Below are 14,433 nucleotides of genomic sequence, written 5' to 3' on the forward strand. Positions count from 1 at the left end.
ATTTCTCGGGCGCTGCAATTGCTCTGCCTGTTTCCTCTTACTTTCTGCACAAGATATCGTATTTTCTGAGATTGTAAACCCAAGAAAATCAATTTTCTTTCTGAAGAGACGTGACTTTCGATAACTAATCGTCAGTCCTTTGTCTTTCATCTTTCCCAGGACAGAATCCAACACTTTCAGTTGTTCTTCCTCGGTAGCGTTAGCAATCACTACGTCATCATAATAACATATTGCATCAGTTTGATAATGCTCTCCTAGCGTCTTCTGCATCAATTCTGCAAGGTGAAAAGGTCCACTACGACAGCCATAAAATAACCTTTTGTATCTAAACGTTCCCATTTCTGTCAAGAAACCTGCATACTTTCTTGTATCTTCAGAAATCTGCATATTTGCAAATGCAAACGGAATATCCAGAACTGTAAATATAGTTCCCCCAGAAAGCTTACATATTGTCGACCTAATATCAGGTATTTCTCTACGTCTAGCCTCTAATCTCTTATTCAATCCTTTGCTGTCGATGATCACTTTACATGTGTTATCTCTCTTCACATGAAGAATAGGCGGCGAAAGGTAATCTGTATCACCCCTTTCAATGATCCCGTCTTCAAGCATCTGCTCAATCGCTTGATTCATTAATTTCCTCTTTTGCTCAGAAAGTGGCCTAGGTTTCGCTCGGAACGGCTTCTCGTTATTCACATCCAAACGAACCTCGTAATCCTTTGCTAATCCCGGTTTATCTTGAAAAACATCAATATGCCGTCTCAGTATGGCAATCAATTTCGGCTTGTTTTCCTCTGAGATATCGGTACCCTCCATCAGCATGGCAATCCTTCTCTCTTCGTCAACCAACTCCCCTTTGATGTCGCTGCTACGTGTCTCCGCTCCGCAAGCAGAAACGTTCTCTCGGACTCCTTCGACTCCATCCGTGGTCGAACCCAGTCCCCTAGAACCAACAGCATCAACGCTGTCACGTGTCGGCGGCGAATCAAAAGGCACGATTTTCGAAAGATCAGGCTCAATTGCCCACCCGTTACGATGAATCATGGGTATAAGTCCCAGCTTAGCCATCAATGTCCTTCCCATTAACATTTCATGATTAGCACTAGATAACACAAATATCTGATCCCGAGCCTTGTGTCCGTGAAACTTAATATTCACGTAAGCGCTCCCCAAAGATTCTACATTTCCTTCCGCAAGTATTACTTTCGTTCTGGAACCCTTCAATTTTACTCTATTTGTCTTCATCTTCTCGAAAACCTCCAAAGACACAAAGTTATTGGACGACGCAGTATCAATACATGCGTGTACTTCCACGTTAGCCACGTTGCATAAAACGATAGGTTCCCTTACGTCTTTTACATTTACATTGTGAGGTGAAAAATTTTCCTTCCGCGTAAAATTTGCAGTTTCCACGCCACGAACTTGACAAATTCGTGGCGACTCTACGAGTTTTTTGTTATTTCCTTCCCACGTTCATTAATCTTGTTTTCCCTACGGTGATTTGAAGCTCTGCAACCTTTCTGTCCACAAGTGTAACATAATTTATTTCTCTGGCAATTTTCCTTCGAAAAGCGGTTCTGTTTGTTTTCATCCCTCACCACAAGCCGCGAGGGTGGAGGGCGTGAAACCACATGTTCAGCCCTCAAGCGCTCGACTTTCGGGCGGTCAAAACCAATGCTCACAGGGTCCAAGAAAATATCAGATTTCTTTCTCCCCCTCTCCTCTTCGCATTCCTGGTTAACTGACTTCCTTAGCGACCAGCTGTAAATTTCGTCTTCCGAAACGAAAGACTTGAATCTCTGCCTTTCCAAAAACTCGGATTGTAATTCCAGGGCGTACTCGCTCATTTCTCTCATAGAAGTGAATGTCTTGTTGTACAAATAATCCCTAAATACCGGATTGCAGTGCGATTTCACAAAGTCAATTCTCTCTTGTGCAGAAGCCGAATTCCTTATCCTACTAAAATGCCTGTCAACTTTGCGAACGTATTCCGCCAATCCCTCGTTAGCAAGTTGAAACCTTTGCGACAAAAATAACTCTGCTTCTCTCTGATAATCCAATCCATGAAAAGCCTGCAAGAATTTATGCCTGAATTGTGAAAAATCACCGAACGGTTCCGTGAACAAAAACCACTCCCTCGCTTCATTTCTCAACGAAAGAGGAATAAACTGCTTCAGAAGATCATCTTCAGCAATTTTCAGCGTTCTCGCGTAATCTTGAATCCTATCCAGATACGAAAAAGCATCTTCCTTCCCTACATTTCCCTCAAATGTCGGAAGCGGCAAACGAATTTCCTCCATTGCTACTCTCGGAACGCACCTCTGTTCCTCAACAACAGAAAGTTCTGACGCGGTCGGGCTGGACCTACTCGAGTTACCAAGCGACATTCTTGTAACTTCCCCTTTTCTGTTACGCAAGATCATCGGTTCGATCCTCGTCCGTTTCTCTCCTTAACTTTCAAATCAAAAATCTCGTTCAATATCCTGCGACACGCCTTCAAAGGAATAAGTTCAATCGCGGACAGAGCCCCCAAATAAATAAGTTCAATCCCGGACGAGCCCCCAAATAAATATGTTACTAGCCTGGACCCCCACACTTTACCTCCGCACTCGAGGTTCGATGCACTTCGTACTCGGCTCAGATTTGTCTAGGGGTATCTTTCTTTGTACGACAATGCACGTGGGTTGCTACAAGTCAACATAATTATATAATTAACTACAAGAGACAACGGAAAACCTTTTGCGAAACCTTTATGATCAGGGGGATAAATTACCTTGTCCAGCATGTGTGAAATTAAAAATGGAAATTTTGGATATTTTCTATAGTTTAATTAAAGTAAATTTGAAGTATATACAAGTCGTATCCGAACGTTCATTTCTCTAATTATTTATCGGGCCAAAACTCTAATTTTGATGTTGGAATCTCTATTGTTTGTACCTGGATGCTTTACATTGCATGAATTACATCGGGAGTACGCTTGTCACAAGGTAGACTCGCGTTACTCCAAGAAACGTCTTAACAGGCGCTAGGCCGCCCGACGTGTACATTTCTCAACCTCTACGGTGACAAGGCACTAGGCTGCCCGGCGCACCGTAATTACTTTCAAAATAACATCCAGTACAAACTACCTTTTTACCTGTAAACTGGATACCAAGGCACTAGCTTGCCCGGCAATCCAATCTCTTACAGCATCCGTTTCGGGAGATCTGTCCTCCGGTCCTAGCTAACCGAAGCAAAAACAACCTCTCCCTTCCATGTCTCAGTTCCAACAGCCGACCTCCCCCACTCTCATCTGGGAGTTTATATACGTTTGGTTGGCGTCTGTTGCCAACCGCCCTTCTTTCAAAATTTTTAATCTTTAACAGCTAACCTGCCCGCCTTTTCCTCGAACGTTCGAAACACGAAGCAAGAACAGAGAGCTACATGGTATTTATACATCGAATAATACGAACCTAAAAAATGCATAATAAATTGATTTACACTAATCACACATATATATGTTTATACACGTAATTACCTAATTAATTAACATATTAATAAAATATTTAAATAAGGACAAAAACACTGTTGCCCTGACACGGGGGCAGGGTAACACTATTGTTTTAAGAATAAGAAAATTGCAAACTTAAATTAAGAATATCACACTTGTATCTTTCTAATTTTTCGTGCCATTGTTATTGGCTGATCGCGACGAAGAGGATGAGTTATGATTATTTGAATTAATGCATCACGAAAGATCACTTTTACGAACGGGTAGCAACAACGCGCCGGTGACTTTACCAGAACTTCCCTCAGTGATGAAAAATGCATGAAAATCCACTTCGAGAGGGGAAGATATGGGATTTCTGAGCGCGGCATCAAGAGTAGAGCGGTTGGGGGAAGAGGTGACTTCCTAGAAGGGGATTTCTTACCTTTTTTTGCTCTAGTTAAGCCTTGTAGAAGATATTTGCATATTCCTAAGAGCGCAGTCTCTCCCTGACTCCCCTCCATCCTCTTGGAAGAGAAGGCAAGCTTCAAGAGAGCATCGGGATTCGTGGTCCAGCATGAGATGAGAGCTCCAATTCGCTCCCCTCATCTGCAAATCAATGAGCGCTCCGTCAGGGCGATTGAAGAGGCGGGCCTCCGAAATCAATTGCGTGGAAGCTTCCCCTGGAAACGCTTTACAGAGCTCTGGTTGCTTTAACACGAAACAATGCAGCAGGAGTGGGGGATGTTTGTTCGCTCGCTGGAGTCGCAAACAACATCTCCCTGTATCAACCTTGAGCTCTCAGAGTACCTCGACGAACAAACAAGGAAACCGATGACTCCGGTTTGACACATCGTCAATTTGGAATATTGCACACACTACAGGGTGATAAAAAATTACGCAATCCAGAATTTGAAAACATGAATACCATGTAAGAAATTAGAAGTTATCGATAATTTTGTGTGTTTTGCATGTTTACAATGTTGCATGGCAGAGTTCATTAATTCGCATCAGAAGTTTTGGGTCTGGCGGTGAGGACTGTTAGTGGATTGCATTTGAATTTTTATTTTACGCCGCTTCTCTGCCTCTTTAGGGTAATGGCGACGATGAGAATGGATGATAATGAGAAGAAACGGATATAAAAACAGCGTTGACCATGTCAGGACTCGAACCTGGTACCATTGTGGCGAGATGTGATGTGAATACTTCTCTCTCTCTCTCTCTCTCTCTCTCTCTCTCTCTCTTTCTCTCTCTCTCACACACACACACACACACACACACATTTGATTTTGTATTGTCATTTTTGTGCCTTTTCTGTTACTTCTGGCCAATCGCAAGTATGGCGATGAGTGATTGAAGTTCATGAACAGACACTAAACGAAGACTTCCCATAACCAGGCCTGACTCGAACCAGTAGACTTTGCTGGCAAGATCGAAAGACGACCACTCAACTCTCCCGCCCACCGAACCAGTATAGGAGTATTTTTACGCCCATTTTATGTACCGAAAGGCTAATCGGGACTGTACAGCAAGATCCGAATAATTGTGTGCCTCCACCAAGTATCGAACCTACGCCAGATAATTTTTAGATTTCACATACGCTAAACGTGTTAACATGCCCCTTTTCACGGGCCTCAACCTTTCAATAGCTCTCCTTTCCACGCAGGCGACATACAAAGTTCTCATAAATTTTTAACATACGAATGTGTAATAGATGTGCTCTAGTCGGACGAAACCTTACAAAATATGCATATGGTTTGAACATTATTACTTTTTGATTTTGCTGATCACGCACTGGTGAAACTACAGTGAAGCAAACCTGCGCATTTTTTAATTATTAGATTTGAGAAGAAGAAAATGATCGTCATATCTATGATTGTCATTTTAAAAAACTGCCATTGCATGTTTCTCTGATTAACTCTGACTTAAAAGTTACTGTAACTACGTGCAAAATTATAATTAAATAATTTATATCTTTCTATTTGCTTCGGTCAGGGCCGGATTAAGGCTGCTGCTATTGATGCTGCAGCATTAGACCCATTCCTGAAATAGGCCCAGATGAAAACAGACGAGAATTTCCCGAAAGCTGAACAGTTTTCTTTTGCTATATTAACCTGAAAATAAACCTTGGAATGAAATTTGGAGCCCCAATTTCGAACGCCTAGACACAGCGTTACCTATTATCCAGCAGTGTCGTTTATACTGGATGGAAAAGCATTTAACAGCCGGTCTCTTCAAGGAATGAGTATAATCATATACCAAAACGTACGTCATGTATTAAGTTGTTTCTTATATTTTTGTATCAAATGTTCGGGAAGTCGGGACCGAGATCCAGACCCAGGAAAAATTCCCCACTTGAGGATGAGATGAAAGCTGTCGGCAGACAGATTTCCTCATTCACGAAACTAAACGATCTGTAGGCAAATCTCCTCTGGTCACCTATTCAGTTTCAATCATGCCTAAGGCACAGTTAGTTAACATAAATACTTCAGAATCACGTAGATACGTTGCAGATATGAAATTACTACGTAAGATCATTAATGGAACCCTAAGATGTAGCATCCCACTCCACGAACTCTCCCTCAGAGTGCCCAGACATAAAACACGGAGCAAGGAGACTTTCCACACTGCAACTCGCAGACTATAGCTCATACAACGTTCATTATTCCATAGGCTACCGAACCAATTCAATATCATCTCAAACCAAGTACATATTTTCAGTTCATATTCGTCTTTTAGCAACAACTTAGAAAAAAATTGTACATAAGTAATGCATTGTAAAAGTAATCTGTTTACCTTGGCACTGTCTTGGTTTGTTTATGTTTATATTTATGTTTAAATTTTGTTTATTTTATTTTATCTTGTTTCGTGTGTTCTTTTTAACACTAGGGTACTGTTTTACTGTTGTGTATTTCCGGTTTAAAATGTCTTGGGCTGTACTGGAAATTGCAATAAATAAATAAATAAATAGCGGCCGATCAAAATCTAATATTCATCTTTTTGCCATTTGAAGGATAGAAAGTAATCAAAATGCTCATATCAATTATCCTGCCATCATAGCCACAGATCTACCTCATTCCTATGAAAATAGCATGATTCAGCGAAACAAAAAGTGATTTTCTTTTTCTTTATTTTTTAAAATCAAAGAGCGTCATTTCTTTATATGCCTTTAATTCATGTACAACTTTCCATTCCATTCATTCATAAAATCTTGCTCTCTCTCCAAAACTGTTCCCGATGGTTATTCATGGAGTTTCTTCCTCAGTTCTTATGGAACAATATTTTCCTGACCTCCTCTACGTATATTATCTTCTTACAATTGTATATTATTCCATTTTTCATTCCAAATCATTCTTATCATTTTTTTTTGGTGAAAAAATTGCAATTTTTGCTTTCAAATGGGTTTCCTTGTCTGTCCAAATTTTCTTCGAAAATACTTTCTCTCTGCAGTTCGAATTTATAAAAATGTTCTGGTATAAAGTACTTCTGCTCTTTGTAGGTGTAATGTTGTCGGTCACAAGACGACAGCTTAATTGGCAGGAAAACCACTAGATTAAGCAGGACTTTAGGGAGGGAATGGAATTTCAAAACTAGATATTACATAGCTACTACGTTATAGGTATGAGCAGAATACACAATACAATATTTCGTAATAACCATTTTGAACCTTTGATTTAAAAGTTATTCCAAGACAAAATGGTAATAGGGTTTTTCCCGAGTTCTTTACCCTTTTCATTTGGAAACTTTGTGGCGAAGTGGGGATGTGGCCCCATCAGCTCCCCTCCCCCTCCCTGCGTACGCCAGGCTCTGGAATGTAGGAGTGAAATATGTTATCTAACATACTACATGCTGTATAATAAAATATTGAAGACGACCAAAATATGTCAAGCAAGATAACGAAAAATTTAAGAATCCGTAACTAATTGAAACGAGACTGTTTGGAATTGGTCGCTAAATAAAAATTATTTTATTACGCCCAAAATAATATGAAGTGGACTTGTTTTTGAAGGATCTATTCTTACTCTATTATTATTATGTTCATTTGCATTATATTATATGTTAAACGCATTATAACAGTGTTCGGTCAACCATTTTTGTGTAATCGTCGTTTACCCTGTAGTGGCCGACCACTAAAGTGATGTGTGGTGTTGGAGAATCCGATCAGTGTTATTCACGCAGATTATTGTCGCTCCTATTGTTCCTATCCCCTTCATTTTTTTCGCTAGATATTCAATTTTTGTCCATCCGGGTTAATGTTTACGCTAGGAAGTCTTAATTATTCTATCATCCGGGTTACCTTGCGCTATTATTCTCAATTGTTCGTTCCTTTTGGTTATTTTTACGCTAGGGTTTCCAATTGTTGGTTCATCCGGGTTAATTTTACGCTAGGGTTTCCAATTGTTAGTTCATCCGGGTTAAATTTTACGCTAGGGTTTCCAATTGTTAGTTCATCCGGGTTAATTTTACGCTAGGGTTTCCAATTGTTAGTTCGTCCGGGTTAATTTTACGCTAGGATTTCCAATTGTTAGTTCATCCGGGTTAATTTTACGCTAGGGTTTCCAATTGTTAGTTCATCTGGGTTAATTTTACTCTAGGGTTTCCAATTGTTAGTTAATCCGGGTTAATTTTTACTCTAGGGTTTCCAATTGTTAATTCATCCGGGTTAATTTTACGCTAGGGTTTCCAATTGTTAGTTCATCCGGGTTAATTTTACGCTAGGGTTTCCAATTGAGCACGCAGCCTGTTCCTAAACTCTGACTACGAGATCTGACCCCTTGACCTTTCTTGCAGGGCCGGGGATGAAGGAGAAGAGCAAGAACGCGGCCCGGAGCCGTCGAGAGAAGGAGAACGCAGAGTTCCTGGAGCTGGCTAAGCTGCTGCCTCTCCCCTCGGCCATCACCAGCCAGCTGGACAAGGCCTCCATCATCCGCCTCACCACCAGCTACCTCAAGATGAGGCACGTCTTCCCCGATGGTAAGTTGCTTTACAATTCATTTCTGGTATAGCCTTTATCGCTGTTTGGTATAATGTGACATTCGTCCCTTATATTTACGCTTGTGTTATTGGTATATTTTTCCACGTCGCTAATCCACTGTCAAAAATTATGGACGTGTCTTCACGTGAGCTAATTATGGGATAGGTATCTTGCCTATGAAATAACCATATGCTCCCAAAAGTCTCTCGCTCTCGCACATGGTATGCGACCAGGTACGCCTGCAATCAAGTCAGTGGCGGGTCGTAACCATACATTCGCGATTATCTCGCAAACGGTTCCTTTGAGACCCCATGGTTACTGATACTTTTTTTTGCTTCTACTATCGTGTTATTTTCACCGTTTCAGTGTATATTTTATGAATCAATTCAGTGATAATACCTCTGCTTTTGACAAGAATAGATAAAATATCGATGCTCAACAACAACTTCGGCTGGGGTAGTAATCCGAATGGAATCACCAACGCATCTTAGTACAGAAAGCCTATGACACGCCGACAGAGGAGTACCTACAACGAACCAGCTGGAAGCTGGACATGTTTCCGGTTTTCCGAAGTTTCTAGAACAGTGTAGGTTCTTTTGATTTTGATTTGATTTGATTTAGTTTATTTTACTTCGCGTTTTGTGCCTCTTGGCTAATTTGCGAAGATGAAATGATGAAAATGATGAATGGACAATCACAAACAACCAAGCCCGACCGGGATTCGAACCCGGGACCCTTGGCGTCGCAGCGCGATGTCAGTGTAGGTTCTGATCAGGCACGTATTTAGAAATATGTTTCGGAGGGGGTCCGATCCAAGTGTCTCAATAATAATATTTATTATTATTATTATCACTTTTCGTATTATTATAATGTTTTAATTGAAATAATTGCATTAAATCAAATTAATACTAATTACCACATATACATGAATATTGTATTATTATTACATGTAAAGATATGGCATAAGAATAAAAATAACAGCGCATATTCATTATGTAGCTTACCTGTAGTCAAGATCGGAATAATTTATATAACAACAAGTGTTCTGGCAATGAAATTAATGTCAAATACATGAAGAATTGAATATTTATTGAATAACAAAAACAATGTTAGATGCAGTTGGAGAAAAGTAAAGTTTCTGATTAATATTTTATGCACATTATTATGAGTAGTAGTGTGTATAAATCTTTATCATTCGAAGCTGTATGATCACAATATAATCCTTGATTTTCAATACGTTCAGACGAAATTAATAACCATCGATTATACAACAAATGCTAAACAAGCATATTTTTATTTAACTTTATTACTTGATAAGTCTTTCGGGTGGGATTGGGGGTCCAGATCCCCTGGACCCCCCTAAATACATCCTTGGTTCTGTTGGAAGGATCCAGAAGTCAGCAACCAGACAATGTTATTGTTGTCGCAGTATCCAAGAGGAACTCTATTTTTCTTTCTTTCTTCAGACTGGGAGATGCACCTACAGGTTATAAAGAGAGACAGATGATAAAGATATTTAGATTGAGATTAGTGTAAAGTTGTGCACAATAATAGTGATTAAGTTTCAATAAAAGTATGTCATTTACATCATGTCCCAAGAATGCACAGTGCAGCCATAATTTCAAATTACTTAAAATTATCAGTTGCCATGACGAGGTGATTCCTACTCCTAACGAAACGTCGCAACATTACGACTAAAATCTCCATACCTATGACTGAGAACGCAACTATGAATAGATTCTCATCACAATGAATAACACATAGTGAAAAAACGTACCAGCTGCATTTACAGGTATTCCCCATAATTGTCCCTATTAAAGATACATCCATTAAACTAACACATCTTTCCACAACTAAAATTGTGTGGCGGATATCGAATTTGAACACTCCTTTGGAAGATCCTTGACACAGCTCTCCCGAAAATGTACCCTTTAATCTTTTTTGTTAGGTACGTCATCACCAGGCACGTATTTTGGAAAGTATTTCGGGAGAGGTCCGAACCTAGTGTGTCAGCAATAATAATAATAATAATAATTAGAGCTGAGACAATATCGAAGTCGATACTCTCATCGATATCCACCGATATCGATACTTGAAAATTGGATTAATGAAAATTTGTTCAAAATATTTATTAACATTGGTGTGTGAATAATCTTCTCCAATTATATGCATGAATTTACCAATATATTTGCTTTAGAATATTCAAGAATTACATCAGAATATTAAATTAGATGTTACATAATCAGGAATCTTTTTCATAATGTGTGTAAAATATAAAAGAAAGTTTGAATTTTGCATAATTTCCAGGATAATTAGACTCCGCGAAAATGTCCAGCGGCATTTTTTCGGACCCCGTGAAAGACTAATATGGCGGAGAAGTATCGGCTGGTATCGGTAGATGAATTCCAACCGATATATTCCGATACCGATACATCGGCATCGGTATCGGTATCGGCTCAGCAATAATAATAATAATAATGCTTAAATTAAATTAATATATTATTATTACATAAATAGGTAAAAAGACCGAATAAGAATAGAGATATAACATTACGTATTCATTATCTAGCTTACGTGTAGTGAAGATCAAAACAACTGCCCTGGCAAAGAAATTAATGTCAAATAGATGAAGAATTGAATATACATTGAATAAAAGAAAAGGATGTTAAATCCAGTTGGCGAAAAGTAAAGTTCCTGATCAATATTTTATGCATATTATCATAAATAGTAGTGTGCAAGCATAAATCTTTGGTACTGCCCGTCAAAGCCGTATGATCCCAATATAATCATTGCCTTCCAATGAATTCAGAGGAAATTACAACAATCCATATACAACTAATGCTAAACAAGTAGATTTTAGTACTTGGTAAATCTTTCGGGGGGAGGGGGTCCGGACCCTCTGGACCCTGCCCCTAAATACGTCCTCGGGCATCACCAAACCCAATTGAAAAGGAAACCAGGAATACCCTTTTCGTGTATTCACACGCAGAGGTTAATTGATTCGCGCACGTAGGTACTTCACAGTATAAAGATAAAAACGAGGATACAAAATAACGATATAATACTAAACTTACAATAACCATTTCTAAGATGGCTGAACTCCCCATTTTATCAATAACAACTTTACAAACAATTGAATATCGATTCAGATATTATGCACACTTAACATTCCCCCTCTTTCTTATTTGACTTAGTTATATTTCAGTCTATCAGGCGGGTTTCTCTGTCGAGAGGACCTCCTACACTGATGCTGCTGTTGTCGCTGATGTTGGCTGCAGGAATCATCCAAGTACGATGTAGACGGTTTGTCATTTGCCGTAGAAGCTTCCGGCGCCACAGAACCACTGTCATTACTTCCACTTTTTCCTGTAATGAATAAGTCTTCATCGCAGAAAACTGATCCGCCGTCTTGACCTGTATCTGGTCCATGAATTCGTTCATCATTATCCTCCTCCTTCTTCTGACTTCCAAAATGATATCTATCTTTCTTGTCTTGCATCCATTTTAACTGATCTTCATGCACGACCTGGTTTCTACCTTCAACATTCACCAGGAGGGAAAATAGCAAATACCAACAGAAAATTATGAACCTATGGGCCTGTATTTTAAATCGAATTTCCATTTTTTTGCTTACATTTCGGTCTGAATTTTCCAGCAAAATGGAAATTTCCCTTCATGTTCCAAGATGGATTGATTTGGAAATGTCTCCCGCAGATAAACTTTTGAAAGCAGTGTTGCCACATTACAAGAACTCAAAATCCCTTTCCACGGTCAGAATTTCCTTTTTCTTCTAAAATTTTCTCCCATCATCTTAAATTCGAAGCTGAGAATGTAGGAAAATCTCATTTGCTGCGGCGTTTTGTCACCTGATGCATTATATTCTCAAAGCTACCAATACATTCTGCAACAATTCTTCAACTTTGCCATGCGTATTCTTATTCAATTGCTCCCGTACAGCACAGTCTAGCTTTGTTTTCACTGTCTGCACGTAGCGCTCGACCTAACCATTGCTTTCAGGATGGTACGCAGGAGAATGGTACAAATTGACGTGACGTTCATCACAGAATGTTTTAAATTCTGAAGATGAGAATGGGGGACCATTATCTACCACAATACACTATGGCAGCCCAAAAATAGCAAAATGTTTAATTAGATAACGCTTTACTTCTTTAAATGAAGTAGACGAAACTCTATCACAATCTACCCATTTGCTGTAGGCATCTACTATTATAATATAAGTAATACTTCTATACACAAAAAAATCCATATGCATCCTTTCCCACGGATGTCTGCATTCAGTCCATGCACTATAGTTCTTAGCACTTGTATTTGGCTTGACTGCTGCACAAACTTCACATTTATTTACATACTCTTCAATAGACTTATCTATTCCTGGCCACCAACATCTCTCTCTGAGCATTACTTTCATTTTTACAATACCACAATGATCTTCATGGGCTCTCTGAATAATGTAATTTCGCACTCCTTTGGGAACAACCAGTCTCCGACCCCAATACAGTAACTCATCCGTAATGCTCAATTCTGCCTGTCTTCTCTTGTACGCCAACAGTTCCTTCAATTCATCTCCTTTGAACCCTTCACATCTTGTGGTCATCCATTCTTGCAATAAGATTTCGTTAACTTTAGAATTTCATCTCGTTTCAAATACGTCAAAATCGCCTGCTTTGCATTCGGCGTAAGCGTAACCTGGTACATAAATTCTTCTTGCCTAGGATCATCATGATGTACGTCAGGAAGTGTCTGCAAGTTCAACCTTTTTAGTACATATTAGTTTATATGTGAATGAAGCCTAAATAAGCACCACCTTTGAATGCGTGGCGACGCCATAATAGGAATTGGTTTTTCCATAGCCAACAATTGCTTAGCTGGCATTAAATCTGTCCATATTTCAAACGATCTACCTTGTACGTATTTTTGGAATTTCCTCACTGCATATATGATACATAAAGCTTCTTTTTCATGCATAGGATACTTAACCTCATGCTTATTTAACGTACATGAAATACATTCAATCGTACGCAATTCCTCTTGTACTTTATGGCATAATTGCGAACCTAATCCATTTTGAGATGCGTCACACTGTATAATAACTTCTTTATTCTGGTCGTATGGAACAAGGACCTTGGTATTTTGCAAAGCCAGTTTAGCTGCCTCGAATTGCCGCTGACAATCATTTGTCCATTGCCACTGCACATTTTTCTTCAATAAATTGTAAAGATCTGACAAGATAACTGACAGATTATGCACACATCTTGTGTAAAAATTAATACCTCCAAGGAAAGCCTTTAATTGTTTGGTGTTGCAAGGCTTTGGACATTGTATCAATGCATGCAGCTTCTTTTCAGAAGGATGAATTCCTTCTTTACTTAAAGTATATCCTAAATAATCAATTTTGTTTTTGAAGAATGAAAATTGGTGTAATGACTTGTTTCTTTGGAATCGTGGCGGTAAAATGTTTAATTGGCTGCGACAAATCATTATCGAATAACTTTATATTCGTGCCTAATAAATTTTATTAATCCGCACAATTTTCAACTTGTCAGCTGTTAACACAGACGAAACACGAGTCTTGTCTTCATACACTTCCAATGATGGCCTAAGTTGAGATAGATTAAAGTGTGACAATCAGGCAATAAATGCTTAATCCATTGTCTTCCCATGAGTGGATATTTTAAATCACATGCGACTACATACAAGTCTAGTATTTTATCTACATGTTCATAACGAACTCTTACAGCAACCTTTCCTACTAACGGCAAAGTCATATTACTAGCACATCGTATAACACAGTCAGCTTCCAGATATTGCAAACCATGCAGTTGACTGTCACAAAATGTTTTACTTGCAATCGAAACTTGTGAACCTGTATCTATTTCAAAGTTCAACATAGAATCATTAATATTGAGAGCAATTACATATTCGGACGAAGAAACAAACTTACTAGTAGCTTTATCACAATGAGCTATTTTCA

The 14,433-nt window shown here is 38.9% G+C and overlaps 1 protein-coding gene across 3 annotated transcripts in view; it reads left to right on the top strand.

Annotated features, from left to right (window-relative positions):
* Positions 1–14,433, top strand: part of sim (bHLH transcription factor single-minded) — a 201,617-nt gene that overhangs the window by 100,643 nt on the left and 86,541 nt on the right. For all 3 annotated transcript variants that reach the window (XM_083123718.1, XM_083123717.1, XM_083123719.1), the window contains exon 2: positions 8,258–8,440. In XM_083123718.1, coding sequence (XP_082979844.1) covers positions 8,266–8,440 — 175 coding nt within the window. In that variant the 5' untranslated portion in view covers positions 8,258–8,265. The remainder of the gene's footprint in view (positions 1–8,257; positions 8,441–14,433) is intronic.

The sequence above is a fragment of the Lepisma saccharinum genome, chromosome 6 (genome assembly GCF_977018435.1).
Source record: "Lepisma saccharinum chromosome 6, izLepSacc3.1, whole genome shotgun sequence".
In the NCBI taxonomy this organism is placed as follows: Eukaryota; Metazoa; Arthropoda; class Insecta; order Zygentoma; family Lepismatidae; genus Lepisma; species Lepisma saccharinum.